This window comes from Sus scrofa, chromosome 7 (assembly GCF_054392235.1).
Source record: "Sus scrofa isolate SSC_HxYL_T2T_F1_AM1 chromosome 7, Sscrofa_HxYL_maternal_Yorkshire_Landrace_v2.0, whole genome shotgun sequence".
Lineage (NCBI taxonomy): Eukaryota > Metazoa > Chordata > Mammalia > Artiodactyla > Suidae > Sus > Sus scrofa.
Genome location: NC_139389.1, coordinates 125,110,149 through 125,128,988, shown reverse-complemented (window position 1 = coordinate 125,128,988; position 18,840 = coordinate 125,110,149). Strand labels below are relative to the sequence as shown.

The following is an 18,840-nucleotide window of genomic DNA, read 5'->3' as shown; positions in this document are numbered from 1 at the left end:
GCCGTGCAGCAGTTTTATACTCACTCAGTATATCATCATCTCCAAGCATTTATTAAGCGCCCACTGTGTGCAGGACAGAAAGCTATGGAAGGGTTCTGATCCCTTTTAAGTGGAGGCTTATACTCTAGGTAGGAAGTCATAATAATTTAAAGGGGTTCTGGCGTCTCAAAAATTGCGAGGGAAATAAGTAATTTATGTGGTGAGCCACATGGGAAGTCTGAGATGCGTCATCGATGTAAAAAGGTTTTGGAATATTTAAAAGGGAAACACCTCTGGGAGCTGGCGTGGATGGAGCTGGCATGGAAGTCTTCATGGAGGAGGTGGCAGCATCCCCAAAACAAGATGCCCCCCCACTCCCTTCTGAACGGGACTCCCTAATAAGGGGCAGATAGCCGGGGACAAACAGGAAGTCTGGGTCTTTCTGGGTCCCTTCCCCCACGCTGGGACTCCTGAGCACAAATACCCTGAGCCGCTAGAGTACCCTGGGCTGAGGATGGGGCCCGGGGCAGTCCGCTTCAGACTTCTGCCCCTTCCCACCAGTCTCTCCCGGCCAGAACTTGCCTTCCTCCTTCCCTCAAACCCCTCTGCTAACCCGGGGTAGACGCGCTCCCTGGCTTCCTTCTGCACCAGCTCACCTCCGTGCCTTTGCGTGGGCACTGCCCCCCCATCACTGCCCACCCAGCTCTGCTCATTTGTCACTGCCTGAATGACACACCAAGGGGACGACTCCCATGCAGCAGGGACTCTCGCCATGACAGATGGAATCTGTGCCGGTCGTCGGAAGGACGGCGTCTGTCACCTGTCCTTGCCTGCCCTCTGCTCTGGCCCCGGGGCTGGGAGGCAGGAGCTCCCGGGAGGACTGAGAGGGCAGCGAGGGCCCCGGGGCAGGTGCTCCCTTCAAAGGGCACGCCCATTCCTAGCGGGTTTCCAACTTGATTTCCTCATCTCCTGGGTTGAAAGACAGGAGTCCTTGTTGTATTTTAAGCTTTTAACACGTGCTACCTCAGTCAAGACCAAGAAACAGGGACCCAGGCCCAGGCTAAGGCCTGTCAAGTGGCTGAGGCTCCCCAGCCCCGAGCTGACCCCGGGTCCCTACCCCATGCTCTTCTCCATGCTTCTCAGGGGTGCCCTGGGGCTTCTTGGGGTGCCCTGGGGCTTCTCAGGGTGCACTGGGGCTTCTCGGGGTACACTGAGGCTTCTCAGAGGGCACACGGGGGCTTCTTGGGGAGCACTGGGGCTTCTCAGCACCCGAAATAAAGGCTTAGGCTGGTGAGCAGTCTTTTGCTTCCTGTGGGCCAGTCTCTTTTAGGGTCTGGAAGCGGGTGAGCATCCTAGCTGAGTGCTGGCCAGGACCACCTGGGAGCACTGGCCCGGAAAGCAAAGAAACCCAGGGCAGTGAGCAGAGTGGCAGCTGGGACCCTGAATTCATCGCTGGCTCCTGTTCTGGGTGGGCCTCGGTCAGGAAGAGCTCCCAGTTTAGAGCCGCGAGTGCTGAAGGGCTCCTTAAGGGGTTCAGCAGGACCTTTGCATTATGTCAGGCACGAGGCAGGAAGCCAGGGCTCTCCCAAGCCCTGGGGCCTTGCCCAGGCAGCCCCTTGCAGGCCCGCGGCTCTGGAGTCCTGGGTTCTAGGCCCAGCTCCCCCCCCCCCCCCCACCCTGGGTAAGACACTTCCTCTTTCCGGGTCTCTTTTCTTGCTGTCATATTAGGGGATTGGATGAGGTCTGTGATGGTCACATTTTTTCCAAGACTGGGATCCTTTTGCAAATTTTTTTTTGTTTTTTTTTTTTAGGTCCACATCAGCAGCATATGGAAGTTCCCAGGCTAGGGGTTCAATCAGAGCTGCAGCTTCCAGCCTATCCCACAGCCACAGCCACACCAGATCCAAGCCGAGTCTGTGGCCTACACAGCAGCAGCTCATGGCAACACCCGATCCTTAACCCACCAAGCAAGGCTAGAGATCAAACCCACACCCTCATGGATACTAGTTGAGTTCTTAACTTGCTGAGCGACGATGGGAACTCCTCAAATAAAATCTTACACAGACCCTCAGATTATCAACTACATGAAAGCTTGTGGGCGCTGAGCACACACGACCTCAGGGACGCCAACCGCTCGGTTAGTCCAGCATCTGGCCGCCTGGCAGTCACAGCTTCAGCAGCATCTGTCTCCCACCTCGCCTGCACTCCACCAGCTAATCCTCTGGCTCCATCTTCTCACGTCTTCCATGCCCACTGCCCCCCAACCCCGGCACTCTCCCCCGGCCTCCACAGGGGCCTCCTTGCCTCTGCTCCTGCTCCCCCATCTGTCCTCCATACAGCCCAAATCCAAACCATCTCCCTCTGTGCACACCCCACCCGTGGCCCCCCGTACCCCACTCACACAGAGCACCCCCCAAAGCCTTTACCCCACCTGCCAGCCTTTTTTCTATCCTCCTCTCCCCCACTCCACTCCAGCGCCCCCCGCCTCCCGGTGTCCCGCATCCCAACCACCCCCCCACACCCCCCAGGAACATGACTCAGTCTCCCCACTTCCTCAGGCCTCAGCTAAACACCAGCTTTCGGGAGTGACCTTCCCTGACCACCTTCTCCAGAATATCCCCTCCTGGTCCCACACCCCTAACCCTGACCTTGTCTTTTCTGGGAAGCTTAGCTGCAGGCCACCTTGGGGCTTGGATTAACGCTGGGCTCCTGCCTCCACCTAATGCAGATATTATTTGTTGAATGAAATTGAATGAATGCAGGAGGGAAGTGACAGCGTCCAGAGCACTGGGCAGCCTGTCTGCATTTTCTTTCTCCCCTGTCGGCGTTTTCAGCAAGAAGTAGACAGCTTGCTTGCCAGGATCCTCACACTCCTATTCCAGGGGCTGACATCCAGGCAACCCCCTCCTAGCCTATGGGTGTGGAGTGGGAGGTATTCCCCTAGCCATCTGGACAGCCATCTCCTGCCAGAGAGGAGGAGGGGGCTCCAGGGGGCAGGGTGGAAAGACAGCTCAGTTAAGGACTCAGGACCCAGCCCTGAGTGGCGAGCAGGATCTGGGGGCGGCCTGGGGGTGAGAGGTCATACGGGATAGCTCCTCAGCATCTCTGAGCACTGTAACACAGGTAGATGTGCAGCCCAGGAACAGAGGATCAGGGGGGCGCCTGAGAACCGCCTTCTAGCATTTGCATGTCAAGAAGGATGGGGCTCCTCTGAACAGCGACTCTAATGGGAGAAGTTGGAGGAAGACTACAGCTTAAGGTCAGGAATTCCTTTCTTTGGTATCTGCCTGCCGGAAAAGCTACCTCAGTGGTAGGGAGTTCTCCATCACTGGAGGTATGCAAGTATCTTTTGGGAATGTTGTCAAAGGGATTCCTGTGCGGGGTGTGAGATTAAATAAGATGCTATCTAGTAATTCTTCCAACTCCAAAGGTCCTTTTAAATAAAGCAGCATTTTTAGGAACAAACTAATATTTACGTAATACTTGGGATGTGCCAGGCGATGTTCTAAGCAGATCTGAGCTGGTGGGTTAAACTTTAGCTGCCTATGGGCAGCCACTTAAATATTAATTCATCCAATCCTTATAACACCTTACAAAGCAGGTGTTATTATTATGCCCAGTTTACAGGTGAGGCCAAGGCCAGGTCTCTTGTCCAAGGTTAAACAGTTGGCAAACAGAGGGGTTACACTCAATACATGATAATCAGCAGGAATTATGACTAGTACAAACTTGCCCTACAGGCCCATGTGCAAAACTTTTAATGCATTATCTCATTTAATTCTCACAATAACTTTAAAGGGTAGTTACTATTACTTTCATTTTATAGATAAGTAATGAGGGGCAGAGGCTTAAGCAAGTGACCCAGTCATGAACAGAGAAAGGCAAGAGGAAGCAGGTAAGGAAAGGTCCTTCTGGGGAAAATACGGGAAGTCAGAGAGCTCAGGACCCTGGCCCCTCACCTCCCCTTCCTCCCTGGGAAACTCCTAGCTCCTCCCATCAATACTGGGTGTGGTCGATACTTGCCCCTGGGGGGTCCCCTCCCCAACAGAATTTCCAGTTCCTCCAGCCCAGTGGCATTTGTCTTTCCATTTCCAAGGGAAAGCCTCCAGGCGGAACTTCCCGGCTGGCGCGGAAATGGGGGAGAGGGGAGGAGGAAGACATTCGGAGGCAGTTGCTTACAGGCCCCTCGGAGACACCCCTCCCACTTGCGTGGGGGCCAGGCTGCCCCCCAGTTCGGAACTGCTCAAGAACAGCCCAGCCCTCTGTTTTAAGCAGCGGGAGAACTGAGGCCCTGGAAGCTGCGATCGCAGAGAAGGCCAGGCAGCAGCTGGGTGTCCATCGCTGAAGGAGTCAGAGACTTTTAAACCCCAAAGCCGGGAGCGAGTTCCCCCGAGGGGCGCCCATCAGCCTTGGCCCCCAGAAAAGGTCTAAGAGGCTTTCCCAGGAATCTGGCTCCACTGGAGCCTCCTCAACCCTCTGAAGCTCCCCGGGACGCCGGCTGGGCTGGGCGGGGCAAGGGAACCTACTCCTCGGAACGCAGCCCTGAGCGCCGTGCGAAAGTTCGAGGTTGCGAGGTGGCGGGTGGGGGACAAGAAACAAGCGACCCCTCTCGAAAGCCAGTTCCCAAGCCGGTCCCGCTTCACGCATTCCAAGCTGCACCTTCTCCCCGGGGGATCCCGAAGGCCACGCGCAGCTCGTGCGCCCTGGACCCTCCCCGTGCCCCAGGCTTCGCAAAGGCCGGTCCGAAGGTCACCGTCCCTACACCCGCTAAAGGGGTGGGGGAGGGGGTCCCGGTGGGTCTTCGGTCTAGGCGGGCCGGCCAGCTATTAGGCCGCGCGCGTCCCAACTTACGGGGACCCAGGTCCCCAGCCCCATGCCCGGCCGAGTGCCAGCACCCAGGGAAGCGCGCGGGGCACGGGCGGAGCGGCGGAAGCGGGAGGCTGGCGGGGCTCGGACCGCAAGGGATTGCAGTTAACCTTCCAGCGGGACTAGAGGCCGGGGAAGGGGCCGCGTTCACACAGTTCCTCCGCTCCGGCTCTGACAGGTTCGAGACACCCCTCTGACACCCGCCCGGCCGGTCGCCTAACGTGCCGGCTGGTTTTCCGGCGAGCGATGTCTGGGCTTAAAAGTTTAGCCAAGTCTCCAGGTCCTGCAGAGGCACCAGGGCCGCCCCCTTCGGCGCAGAACCCGGGTCCGGCCTTGGCCGTGGCCAGGGGCTCTGTCTCAGCCTGACACCCCGAGGTCCCGCGGCTGGGGCTCCTCTGGGAGTTCGAGCACCCTCGGGGGCGGGGAGGAGTAGTGGGGCGAGAGGGACGCGGGCCGACCGGGGCCCGGGGACCCGGAGGGAGGAGGGGGCGTCGGCCCCGGACTTACCCCGCGGGGTCCGCTCGCGCGGGCGCCCCGGCCCGTCGGATCATGCCGCCGGCAGCTCCGGGACGATGAACGCAGGGGCTCAGGCTCCGGGCGGTGCGGGTTGCGGGGCCCCGGGCGCCCGCATGTCCCTGGCGCTGCCCTCGGGAAGGGCCCGGGCAGGCACCGCCGCCAGCCCCGCGCCCAGTCGGGAAGCCGCCGCCGCCGCCGCCGCCGCCGCCGCCGCGCTCTGGGGCGCTCGCTCCCTCTACTTCCTGTATCGGAGCGAGCGGGGCTTTCAGGAAGAGGCTGGCCTTGGTGGTCAAGTTTTTTTTTTTTTTTTTTTGTCAAAAGCCTCTCGGCGGCGGCTCGCGGCCCCGAGCCCCCCTGGGGCATACGGAAGCCCGGCGGCCGCGACCCCGAGACCCGGCGGCGTCGGACCGAGGCGCTGGGTGCCGGCGTCCAGCCGCGGGGTGCTGCCTCCGCCGCTCCGGCGGCTCCGGAGACCCGGGAGAAAAACTTAGAGAAAAGTTTTCAACTTGGCGCAGAGTCGCGTGGGAAGGAAGGCGCTCCCGCTTCTGCTCCTCCGGCAGGCGGGGGAACGAACGTGGGGCAGGTGGGGAGGCCAAGGGCTCTTCCCAGGGCACTCTCCCGCCCTACCTCCTGTCTGAAGGAGCCTCAAAATCGCTCAAGGCCAGTCCCAGAGCCTCCTCCACATCTGTGACAGGTGGCCATGCTGCCTCCTCTTGGATGCCTCCGCTGACGATGAACTCACTACCTCATAAGGCAGTTCATCCGCCACACCAGGCATCTAATTCACCTGTCCTAGGTACCATACTTAGATGGGAGCAGAGGGAGAAAGCCAGTCAGTTTACACAAATACACCACCTACAGCAACCCTGGCGGGACCAGAAGACCACTCTTCTAAATGCCTGGGTACTCCAAAATGCCTCCCTGAGCTAGGACTGCCCTCAGAGCATTTCACAGTGACTAGTCAGGACTGCACCCCTGCAGGGTGACCTCTGTCTACTGCAGGGTTTCTCAGCCTTGGCACTGTTGATATATGGGACCGGATAATGCTTTGTTGTCGGAGCTGTCTTGTGCATTGTAGGATGTTCAGCTGCATCCATGGCCTCTGCCCCCTCTGCCAGTAGCATCACCCCCTCCTTGTAACAACTGAAAATGTCTCCAGACATTGCCAAGTATCCCTGGGCACCAGAATCCTCCCAGTTGAAACCCACCTATCTAACTTTATTTCATAGATAAGGAAACTGAGACTTAAAGCAAGGAGGTGGCTTGCAGCAAGATGAGGTGCAGACTGGACTGACGCCCAGGTAAAAAGCATCTGGAGGCCGCGTTACCCTCCATCCCTCTGCTTGCTCATCTCTAAAGGTGGGAGTAAATGGGGTGGCACACCAGAATGACATGATTAGTCCTTTGCTGTTGCTAAAACAAGCCTCTAGGCCGCTCCTGGGGCTCCCTGGGCCCCAGGGATGAGTTCTAGCCAACACTCACACGTAGAGTAGTCTTTCAGACCCCTTTATACTGATCTAGACTGTGATTAACCCTACTTTTCCATGTACCCCCTCCCCAAATAAAAATTTCCTTCAGCTCCCTGGGCCACCTCTGAGAGACTCAAGACAAGCCCCTCTAAAGCCTCGGTTCCATGGAATCAGCCCCAAGGGTCTTGTCTCATCCCCACAGAGGCCTCTGCAAGGCCCGCTGCTTACCTGCTCTGTGAAGTTAGGATTCCTCCGGTGGCCACCTGACGAGGTCCCACTTTGACCCTGTTGCTGGCAACTGACCAAAGGGGAGGCGCCAAGATTCCAGAAATCTGAGCAGCCCCTTGTAGTTCTGGCCTCTGCCAAGGTTGCCCTCAGACCCCTTCCTGGGTCCCCTTTGCACACTTCTCTCCTGGGAATGGATCTCAGGGCTCCTACTGGGAAGTGAAATCTACTGCTCTTTGGGCCGGCAAGCTCTTTCCTCTACCCTCACCTTTTTTGGTTAACAGCACCCTGGAACCTGGTTTCCATTTAAGGAGTCACCTCTCCTCAATTGGGTTCAGATGAAGATAACAAGATTCTACCGCCATTTTAGAGGGAACACATGATTCTAGTCTGGCCAATCAGAGCCCTACACTTACTGGGCCCAGTGATTGGCTTATGGATGAACACATGACCAAAGCTGGGCCAATAAGATCCCTCCCTGGGACTTTTTGTTGGCACTGTCAGGGAATGCCAGCCGTCTTCCCCTCCCCCCAAGCTGGCCTTAGTCTGGGAGAGTATAGACTTGGGGCAGCCCAAGAGACACCTGGACCACCATGAGGTGAAGTGGTGCTCAAGAAGACAGGCAAGATGGAGGAAAGCAATGCAGAAAGACCATGCCCTAGTGACATCTTCGAGGCCTAGATCCTGATAGACTTAAAGCCAGATGCACCGTGAGACATCTCAGGTACAAGAACCAATATAGTCCTTCTTAAAAAACTCAAACACAATGGAGTTCCTGTCGTGGTTCAGCGGAAACGAATCTGACTAGCATCCATGAGGCCACAGGTTCGATCCCTGGCCTCACTCAGTGGGTTAAGGATCGGGCATTGCCGTGAGCTGTAGTGTAGGTCGCAGAGGAGGCTTGGATCTGATGTTGCTGTGGCTGTGGTGTAGGCCGGTGGCTATAACTCTGATTTGACTTCTAGCCTGGGAACCTCTGTGTGCTGTGGGTGAGGCCCTAAAAAGACAAAGTAAAATAAAAAAACTCAAACACACCCTGAGTCGGGTTTCTGTTCGTCATCACCCAGAGACTCCTGGCTGCAGCCCCTCCCTCCACCTTCCACTCCTTGCTGGGTCTGGAAGGTGTGCAGTGTGGCAGGACTGTAAGGATGAAGAAGTAAATAAACTTTCCATTTGTGGCCCCCAAATAAGAGGCTGCTTTGTCTCTCCGAGGTCCTCATGGGGTGGCTCTCACCTCCACATGCTCTTCAGCCTCCCCTTCCTCCTGCGGGAATTTTCAGGGGAAAGTCACCTTTAAGAGGTCAACTCTAAACCTCACCTGAGTTTTGGGGAGATGATCAATGAAGAAAAAAATCTCACAGTACAGTTTCGTTTTGCATCATCACCCCAAATCTTGCTTTGAGTTGGATGAGAACCCTTGAGGAAAGGCAGAAATTTTCCTGCTATAGAAAGTAGTTGATGAGAGCAGGGGCTTGAATAAGGCTGCCAGGGTTCAAATCCCAGCTCTGCCACTTCATACTGTGTAACTTTAGACAAGCTATGTCACCTCTCTGTGCCTCAGTTTCCTCATCCATAAGATGGGATAATAACCAATGCCTGTTTCATTGGGATTCCGTGAATGTTGCATGAGCTATATGGGGCTTAGAACAGAGCCTGGCACGTAGGACGTGCTCAAGAAATTTTAGCTGTTATTTGTTTTATGACTAAGCCCAAATATATCAGTCGGATCTCACAGGAAACAAATGGCACTTCTGATTAGGATAATTTAAGGAAGATTTAATAAACGTGTAGTGGGGGAGGGTCTGTGCTGTAACTCTCAGATCTAGTACCTTCCTCAGCCTGACGATAAGGAGAGAGTGTGGTTACCAGACCCCAAAGCAGAGTCCTGTTCTGTAGAAAGTCCACCAGGGAAGAGCATCAAGGCCCCTCAGTCCAGGGATGAAGGTAAATCACTCTTCAGAATCACCTCCCTCCCTCCAACCTCCAGCAGGTAGTGGGGCCCCCAGTGGCCAAGGCTGGAGGCCACAGGGCTTGGGAGACCATCGGTCAATCCCTAAGGGTGTGGAGTCCCTGTGGGTGAGCCTCCTGGGGTGTGGAGAAGGGCCGGAGGAGGGCAAAGCTGTGGAGTCAGACAAACGGGGCTCAAATCCTCCTGGGCTTGTAGGCTGAGTATCTTGGGCAAATCTGCCAAGGTGCCAGACATGTGAGTGAAGCCATCTTGGATCCTCCAGAGCAGCCCCTCTATTTAGCCAGCTAAGTATCATGCAGTGACCTCTGTCAGTGTCACAGAGAACAGGAGAATCACTGGTCAGGCCCGGCCTGAATTCCTGACTGGTGAAATCGTGAAATATAATAAAATGCTTGCTGTTTGGGATAGCTGGTTTTGCAAACATAGATACAGAAAACCGTTCTCTTTCTGGGGCTTTTCCCATCTTTTTCTGAACCCCCAAAACTCCCACATTTCCATTCCCTGTCACTCTTGAGAAATCTTTTTTTTGGGGGGGGGGCAGCTTAATTATTGCAAAATCAATCGGTATCCTCAGGGCCAGCTGGGAATGCAATGTCTGCACTGACTGGGTAGGGGCTGGGGTGACCTGAGAACCGGGCTCTGGAAAAAGCAGCTGCTTCTTTTCAGTTTTCGCCAATAGATGTCTATAAGAACGAGGGCCTGGGCCTTAAAAACTAGGAAGAAAGAAGAAAGAAAGAAAGAAAGAAAGAAAGAAAGAAAGAAAGAAAGAAAGAAAGAAAGAAAGAAAGAGAAAGAAAGAAAGAAAGAAAGAAAAAGAAAGAAAGAAAGAAAGAAAGAGAGAAAGAGAGAGAGAGAAAACAGTGAATAGGGATTTTTACAGCACTGTCTCAGATTTCTGAAAAAAGCATGCTGGCTAAAGAAGTATTTCTAAGGGCCCTATGGAGGTTGGCTTGGCATCTGGCCACACCCTCCTCGCCTGGGTCCATTCTGAGGCTCCAAGTGGCAGGAAGGTGAGTCTGACACAGATGTAGGAGTGGCTGGTGGAACTTGGAGGTGCACAGGGATTCCCCACCTTTTGGAAAGGGTGGGACCCCAGAAGAGGTGCTCTGGGTCTTTCTCCTAAAACCAAGCCCAATATCTTTAGCCCCACTCTCTGGAATTCTGCCTCATTGTCCTCTCTCTGCAGGTCTCCATCTTTCTTCCCTTTTCTCTGCAGACAGACCATCCCCAACCCACAAGTTTCTATGTCTCGGTCACAGCTCTACGGAGACTGACCAGCATCCTGCAGCATCAATTCCTCACTCTCTGCAGGGATAATCTGATTGCCCCATCTTGGCTGTGAGGGGAGGTAGGCAGTCTCAGAGAGAGAGGGTGCTCATGAGCTGAAGAAGCCTCCACCAAAGTTTTTTTTGTTTTTGTTTTTGCTTTTTAGGGCCACACCCATAGCATATGGAAATTCCCAGGCTAGGGCCCAAACTGGAGTGACCACTGCTGGCCAGCACCACAGCACAGCAATGCAGGATCTGAGCTGCATCTGCAACCTACACCATGGCAACACCAGATCCCGCACCCACTGAGTGAGGCCAGGGATTGAGCCTGCATTCTCATGGGTACTAGTAGGATTTGTTTCTTCTGTGCCACAATGGGAACGCCCCCTCACCCCAAGCATTTCAAGCATCCCCCAGCATGGATTATTGGGGCAGCTTCTTGTCTGATGTCCCCATTTCCCCTAGGCCACCCCCACCCATCACTCTGGTAGAAACTGAAGGCTTCCACCGTCTTTCCCTGGGAACTTCTCTTCCGCCCAGTCAGCTGCATTGGTTCATGTGACTCTAAGGTCCATCTCTGAAGAGCCCATCTGCTCCCCACTGGAGTGCCCTCTTAACCTGCTCTGCGTGCATATCTCTAGCCACTGTAACGTTCCCATGCCTTTGCTTTCCTCATTGTGAGCGCTGGCCTCCTAGGAGCAGGTGGTACACTCTCCTTTTCCATTTTTTCTTCCTCCTCACCAATGTCCAGTGGAGGAATTATAACCAGGAAGAAAGGCTTCTCCATTTCTGGGTCTTATGTCATTGTTTGGATTGTCCCTGCTTTGTGCTGTCAGAAGGGGAGCTAAAAGTAGGATGAAGAATGTCCTTAATTCATACCGTCTACAAAGTTGCGACACCAGTGAGGTTCTGGAAAGACATGGAAGGCCTGTCCTAGAGAAGATTTCATGCTTGTGGGAGGAAACACACCTTTGCCATTTCTTGGGCTGCTCCCGTGGCATATGGAGGTTCCCAGGCTAGGGGTCCAATTGGAGCTGTAGCCATCGGCCTGCACCAGAGCCACAGCAACATGGGATCCGAGCCGCGTCTGCAACCTACACCACAGCTCACAGCAACGCCGGATTCTAACCCACTGAACAAGGCCAGGGATCAAACCTGCAACCTCATGGTTCCTAGTCGGATTGGTTCACCACTGAGCCACGACGGGAACTCCTAAATATACACTTTAAACATGTACAATTATTGTATGTCAATTCAGCTTCAAAACAGCTATTTCTAAAGGTATGTCATATCATTAGTCCTTATGTGATGAAAAGCACAAAAAATTAAGCCAATGTTCTCCTGGTTTTCAAAAACTTGTCTGATTCTGCAGAGAAGTCATTCATGTCATCGACAAATGGGTAAAATTCTGACATGCATCGTCATTGTTTTGCTTTGCTTGTTCCCAGTAGTGTAAACAAAATTGTGTTATGGACATTTCTGTCTCTCATCAGTTGCAGTCATAGCTTGGTTACAGGTACGAGAGTTTTGGCAAAGAGCAGTGAAAGCGTTCTATGCAAACCAGTTGGCTAGGTGGCATCTACAGCAGAGGATTACATGTTTTATTATTTAAGAAAACAAAGCATGAGTTATAGGTATCATTCAAGTTGCTCTGACAATGTGGTTCACAAAGATGCAGCATCAGGAGTCAATTTTCAAGATCATTTTCTTTCTTTACCCCCCACCCCCACCCCCACCACCCGCGGTGAGGGATGACCAGGAAGGCCCAAAGGTGGAGGCAGTCCTTTGCTGGCCTTGAAGGACGAAGGCTGAATATCAGCTGCAGGCAGGGGAAGGCCGCTGGCTCAGGAAAGGACAGCCTGCTCTGCACTGTCCTGCCTCTTGGCAGCGTGCGGAGTGAGGGAATGGAAAGAGGCTTTGAAACAGTGACCTCTGAGAAACAAACCCGCATTTTTGACACGAGGCCAGATGATTGAACATGAACAGCTCATCATCTCTTAAGTTGGCTCATTTACCAGCAGGCAAGCCAGGAGGTGGAAGCTGTTCTCTGGGAAGCAGAGCTCCTACTGTGTGCCAGGTCCTATGACCCTACTATGTGCCAAGGTGGGGCAAGGACTCCAAGGGCAAGAATGCATATGACATGATTTCTGCCCCAGCCCCAGGAACTCTTTATGTTCTGGTAGGTAGTCTTTAGCCATGTCTGAATCATCCACGTGTGTTCAGGTTGGGGGCTCAGGACAGTTGAATAAACAGACTAAACCTGAGTTATTCATTGATGCATAACAAGCTACCCCCAGATTTAACAGCTTTAAACAACAATAAACTCTTTAATCAGACACAGTTTTCTTGAGTCAGGAATTTGGGAGCAGCTTAATGGCTTGCGTCTGACTCAGGATCTCTTATGAGTCTGCAGCCAAGATGAAGTTAGGCAGCTGTTTTGTGCTATGAGGCAGAAACTATATCCCAAGGAAGACAGAGCCACAATAGAGAAAGAGGCTGGATCACCAGCCCCACGGGGTGCCACAACAGCCTGGACGGAGCACGCCTGTCTCCTTCCACATGCGAGAGAAATAAAATCTTATCTGTTGAAGCCACTGTGTTTTGGCCATTTTCTGGAGTAGGATTTCAATAGGTAGAAATAAGGGAAGGCCAGGCAAAGGGAAGGTGACAGTGACGTGAGGAAAGCCCTGGGAGCAGGACCTACTTACTTCTCAAGATAGCGTGCGTGGCAAAAAAGATGCTCTGTCTTGACGTGGGAGTGAGGCCGTGATTTATTTCTCTTTCACTTCTCCGTTTTGGGGATGTTTACTTCCTCTGAACATCAAGTGGGGTACCCTCAAGGCGTCGTCTTCATTAGAAAAACCAGGGTGGTTTCTTTCGCGTCACGAAGTGGCCACAAGCCAGTCAGTTTGAGAGGAACTAGGACTCAGCGCTGGGCTTCTTGGCTGCAAGTCCAGCCTGGGCTTCTGCCGCCGTCCCAGGTGAGCTTCCACAGACAGGTGCGCACTACCCAGGAGGCTCCTGGGACCTCAGGTAAGGACACTCCCCCTCATGGAATCCCTGCCCTCAGGAGCTGCCTTGCGGCAGGCTGGGTGCTGAGGGGGCACCTCTCTGGCTGCTTCAAAACCATATGGTATGGAGTTCCCATCATGGCTCAGTGGTCATGAACCCAACTAGGATCCTTGAGGATGCGGGTTCGGTCCCTGGCCTCACTCGTTAAGGACCCAGCATTGCTTTAAGATGCTCCAATCCCGTGTCTCTATGGCTGTGATGCAGACTGGCAGCTGCAGCTCCGATTGGACCCCTAGCCTGGGAACTTCCATATGCCACAGGTGTGGCCCTAAAAGGACGAAACAAACAAACAACGAAAAGCCCCCACATGGCACAGTCTCTTCTCAGCTCCTCTCTTGCCCTCTGTGTGACCTTGGGCAAGTTTCCTAGCCTTTCTGGGCCCCAGGTTCTTCTTCCAGAGGAAAGGCGGAGGCCTGCATCATGGAGGCTTCTGCGAAGATGATTTGGAAGGCGGCCAGCTGTGTGTTGAGCAGCAGGCTTGTAACAAATGTCAATTTCCCTTCATCGACTTATTTTTTTTTATTTTTTCCTTTGTTGATTTTTATAAGTACAGGACAGACGGCCAGCTCCACGGGCTGTGCTCCGATGGCCTGCCACCCTGAACTCTGCCCCTGCCAGGGGTGCCATGAGGTGCCTTTAAGGATGTGTGGGTTCAGTTTAGCTGCTATTAATTACTGCTGCCTTGAACAGGGTGATACTGAGGACCAGCAAGGAAGGCGTGGTCTCCCTGCCTGCCAGGGGTGTCATCCACAGAGGCCTGCGAGGTGTGACCGTTACGGAGGTCTTGGCCGAGGGCAGAGCCAGCTTTATGATTTGCAAGATTTAATGCAAAATGAAAATGTGTAGGGAGTTCCCGTCATGGCTCAGTGGTTAACGAATCTGACTAGGAATCATGAGGTTGCAGGTTTGATCCCTGGCCTTGTTCAGTGGGTTAGAATCCGGCGTTGCTGTGAGCTGTGGTATAGGTTGCAGATGCGGCTCGGATCCCATGTTGCTGTGGCTCTGGTGCAGGCCGATGGCTACAGCTCTGATTGGACCCCTAGCCTGGGAACCTCCATATGCCGCGGGAGCGGCCCAAGAAATGGCAAAAAGACAAAAAAAAAAAAAAAAAGGAAAGAAAATGTGTAACCCTTTGCTCAAAAAGTATTACAAATTTCAGGAGTTTCCGCTCAGTGGAAAACCAATCTGACTAGTATCCATTAGAATGCAGGTTCGATCCCTGGCCTGGTTCAGTGGGTCAAATATCTAGTGTTGCTGTGAGCTGTGGTATAGGTCACAGACATGGCTCAGATCTCACGTTGCTGTGGCTGTGGTGTAGGCCGACAGCTGCAGCTCGGATTTGACCCCTAGCCTGGGAACCTCCATATGCCAAGAGTGTGGCCCTAAAAAGACAAAAAAAAAAAAAAAAAAGAAGGTATTACAGATTTCAAGACAGCAAGAGCAGAACATTAAACCAAACCCAAATGCGTCTAAGCGTGGGACCCTTTAGGTGTGGGCCACATGTTCATGAACCTGGCCCTGGCCTGGGGTGACCAGCCACTTTAGTTTGCCCTGGCCTGAGGGGTTTCCCAGGACATGGGACTTCCAGTGCTGGAAGGTTCCAGCTTGGTCACACTCAGCCTCAAAGGGAGCCTCTCCATCCCCGTGGCCCAGAGGCCCATGTCAGTGGTGGCTTGCAGGTCAGGGGTCCCATAGGAGGCGCTATGGGTCCTGCCCCCAGGGAGTGTCCTCTCTGCATGCCTGGCTGTGCCGCCAGCCCCTGGGCTCTGCCACCTGGCCAGCTGGCTCTGTACTGCGCCTCCTCTAAAGGCCCCAAGATGGAATGTGGCAAGTAAAGAAAAAATTATTCATGCCTAGTTTTTGTTGTTGTTTGTTTGTTTGTTTGTCTTTCTCTCTTTTTAGGGCCCTACCTGCGGCATATGGAGGTTCCCAGGCTAGAGGTCCAATTGGAGCTGTAGCCACCAGCCTACGCCAGGGCCACAGCAATGTGGGATCCGAGCTGCATCTGTGACCTACACCACAGCTCATGGCAGTGCCAGATCCTTAACCCACTGAGTGAGGACAGGGATCAAACCTGCATCCTCATGGATGCCAGTCAGATTCGTTAACTGCTGAGCCATGACGGGAACTCCCACGATGCCTGTTAAAAAACAGGTGGGCTAGGAGTTCCCATCATGCCTCAGTGGTTAACAGCTCCAACTAGGAACCATGAGTTTGCAGGTTCGATCCCTGGCCTTGCTCAGTGGGTTAAGGATCCGGCATTTTCATGAGCTGTGGTGTGGGTTGCAGACGTGGCTCCGATCCCACGTCGCTGTGGCTATGGCTGTGGCCAGAGGCTGTAGCTCCGATTGGACCCCTGGCCTGGGAACCTCCGTATACCGCAGGTGAGGCCCTAGAAAAGACAAAGAAAAAAAAAACAACAGGTGGGCTTTATTCAAGAAGGACCATCACCGTGGCTGTGGGGACCACTACAGTGGGGTCTTAGAGCGGAGGAGAGAGATTGGGTTGGATTCTGCGTACAACAAAGGAAAATGGGATTTGTACCCAAGGAGCTGGCTGGGCGGGGGGTGTCAGCGGATGCAAAATATTAAGAGATAAGATCGGGGTGAGGGGGATTTTGACTAAACCAACCTAACAGGATTCCTACTGAAGGCAGGCAGGCTGAACAGACACCACCTGGGGTCAGTGGGAGCTGAAGAACGGGGTCAGCTATTGAAGCTGAATGGTATGGGGAGTGGAAGAGTCTGGCTGAAAGGACTTGGTAGGATTCTTGCTAAAACTGGACAAAGTATCTACATGTTTGATTTGATTTGGTTTGATTTTTTCATTTAGTTTGCCCTTTTTTTCCTTACTATGCCACATACGAATGAAATCATGGTATTTTTCCATGCGACTTACTTCATTTAGCATAATACCCTCAAGGGCCATCTGTGGTGTCACAAATGGCAGGATTCCACCTTTTTTAAATGCCTGAGTCTATCTTACATAGGTATGTTTGTTGGTTGGTGGGTTGGTTTGCTTTGCATTTTAGGGCCACCCCTGTGGCATATGGAAGTTCCCAGGCTAGGGGTCGATTCGGTGCCAGCCTACCCCACAGCCACAGCAACACCAGATCCGAGCCATGTCTGTGACCTACACCACAGCTCACGGCAATGCCGGATCCTTAACGCACTGAGCGAGGTCGGGGATCACCCACATTCTCATGGGTCCTAGTCAGCTTCGTTAACCACTGAGCCACGAAGGAAACTCCACCATACATATGTGTATCTTTAATATCTTCATCCCCATTGCTTGATCGGCACTTAGGTTGTTTCCATGTCTTGGCCCTTGTAAACGATGCTGTGATGAACAGGGGCGTGTGCGTATCTTTTTGAATTGGTGTTCTTGTATTCTTTGGATAAATACCCAGACATGGGATAGCTGGATTATCTGGTAGTTCTATTCCTAATTTTATGAGGAGCCTCCACACTGTTTTCGATGGTGACTGCACCAATTTACATTCATACCGAGAGTGTACGAGGGTTCCCTTTTCTCCATATCCTTGCCACCACGTGTTAATTCTTGCCATTTTGATAACAGCCATTCTAAAAGGTATAAGGTGATAACTCACATGGTTTTGATTGCATTTCTCTAATAGTGATGTTGGAACTTTTTTTTTCATGTGCCAATTGACTATCTGTGTATCTTCTTTGGAAAAATGTCTATGCAGGTCCTTTGCCCTTCTAAAAATTGGGTCTTTTTTTGTTGCTGAGTTGCACGAGTTCTTTATATATTTGGGGTACTAACCCTTAATTGGATATGTGATTTGCAAATATGTTTTCTCATTTGGAAGGTTTCCTTTAATTTATTTGGTTGATGGTTTCCCTTGCCATGCAGAAGCTTTTTGGCCGGATGTAGTCCCCTTTATTTTTGCTTTTGTTTCTCTTGCCTGAGGAGACATGTCTGGATGGTGTTGCTAAGACTGATATCAACGTGCAACCTGCCCACTTCCTCCTGGGAGTTTTATGGTTGAAGGTCCTTGCAGTCAAGCCTTTAATCCATTTCGAGTTATTTTTTTGTGTATGGTGTTGAAACCGAAACACCTCTGACTTAAAATCAGCCTAAACCCAGATTGAACTTCCGTATGCCACGGAACTCAGTTCTTTTAAAAATTAGAATCACTCACTTGGTGTCTGGACTTACCGACGCTCAGGTTCTTTGTGTCTCAGCACAGAAGGAATTTAGCGAGAGACAAAGGGAGAGGCAAGAAGTAGATTTATTAAGTTAGGACACTTGTGAGAGATACAAGCAGGCAGGCGGGGAGGCTCTGCCCGAGGATTAGGTGGGCTCCATTTTTATAACCCAAGGAAAGTAGGGGAGTCGGAAAAGACTGCCTTCTTCCTCGCTCTGTGAGTAGATGTCAGGTTTATTTCACTAGCTCCTCCTTCGCGTAGGGGAAGGCGTATTGGACCCTATGAGAGTCAATACACCTATTTGGACGGTCACCGTGTTTACTCAAATCATGCTGAAATATGTTGAATCATCTCAGATTTCTTTAAAATAAGGGTCTCCTACTTTGGAATGTCCTCTTTCCCTTAAACTCCTCTCCTTGGTCCTAAGGATCAGTATCTTGCTGAACTTGAATGCAGGGCCTCATTTTATCTTTCACTTAATGACGTGACACATATCACGTGCTTTTATTGATGGCTTTATAGTTAAGCAAACCTGCTTCATTCCACAACATTCTGATGGCATTCTTTTTTTCTTTTTAGGGTTGCATCCATGGTATATCGAAGTTCCTGGAGCTAGGGGTCGAATTGGAGCTGCAGTTGCTGGCCTACACCCCAACCAAGGCAACACCACATCTGAGCTGCATCTGAGCTGCATCTGCAACCTACACTGCAGCTTGTGGCAACACTGAATCCTTAACCCACTGAGCGAGGCCAGGGATTGAACTCACATCCTCATGGATACTAGTCAGATTCTTAACCCTCTGGGCCACACCAAGAACCCCCTGATAGCTTCCTTGAACCACCATTAACTTACAGTGGTCTCCCCAAAGTTTTCTTCTCTGCCTATGGTCTCCTGCTGGGACCTGTACAACTATCTGTGTAACTATCCTAGTCTATCCCTATCATCATGAGATGGGGGTCTAGTTTCTTTATTTTTTCGTTCTTTGTTTCTTTTTTGCATGTCACTCAATTTTTAGAAGAGCATTTATTAAAGAGATTATCCTTTCTCCCTTTTTTTTTCCTTTTTCTTTTTTTGCTTTTTAGGGCCACGCCTGCAGCATATGGAGGTTCCCAACCTAGAGGTTGAATCAGAGCTGCAGCTGCCGGCCTACACCACAGCCACAGCAATGCAGAATCTGAGCTGCGTCTTCGACCTACCCCACAGCTCATGGTAACGCTGGATCCTTAACCCCCTGAGCAAGGCCAGGGATCGAACCTGCTTCCTTATGGATCTTAGTCAGATTCATTTCCAATGAGCCATGACA

General features: G+C 52.3%; 1 protein-coding gene across 2 annotated transcripts in view; it reads right to left on the bottom strand.

Moving 5' to 3' along the window:
• The window catches only part of RIN3 (Ras and Rab interactor 3), a 131,214-nt gene extending 125,611 nt beyond the window's left edge, over nucleotides 1-5,603 (bottom strand). For both annotated transcript variants that reach the window (XM_084970081.1, XM_084970080.1), the window contains exon 1: nucleotides 5,353-5,603. Coding sequence is in view for 1 of the 2 variants with exons in the window: in XM_084970080.1 (XP_084826206.1) it covers nucleotides 5,353-5,396 (44 nt within the window). In the remaining variant the exon portion in view is untranslated. The remainder of the gene's footprint in view (nucleotides 1-5,352) is intronic.
• Nucleotides 5,604-18,840: the final 13,237 nt, after the last annotated feature.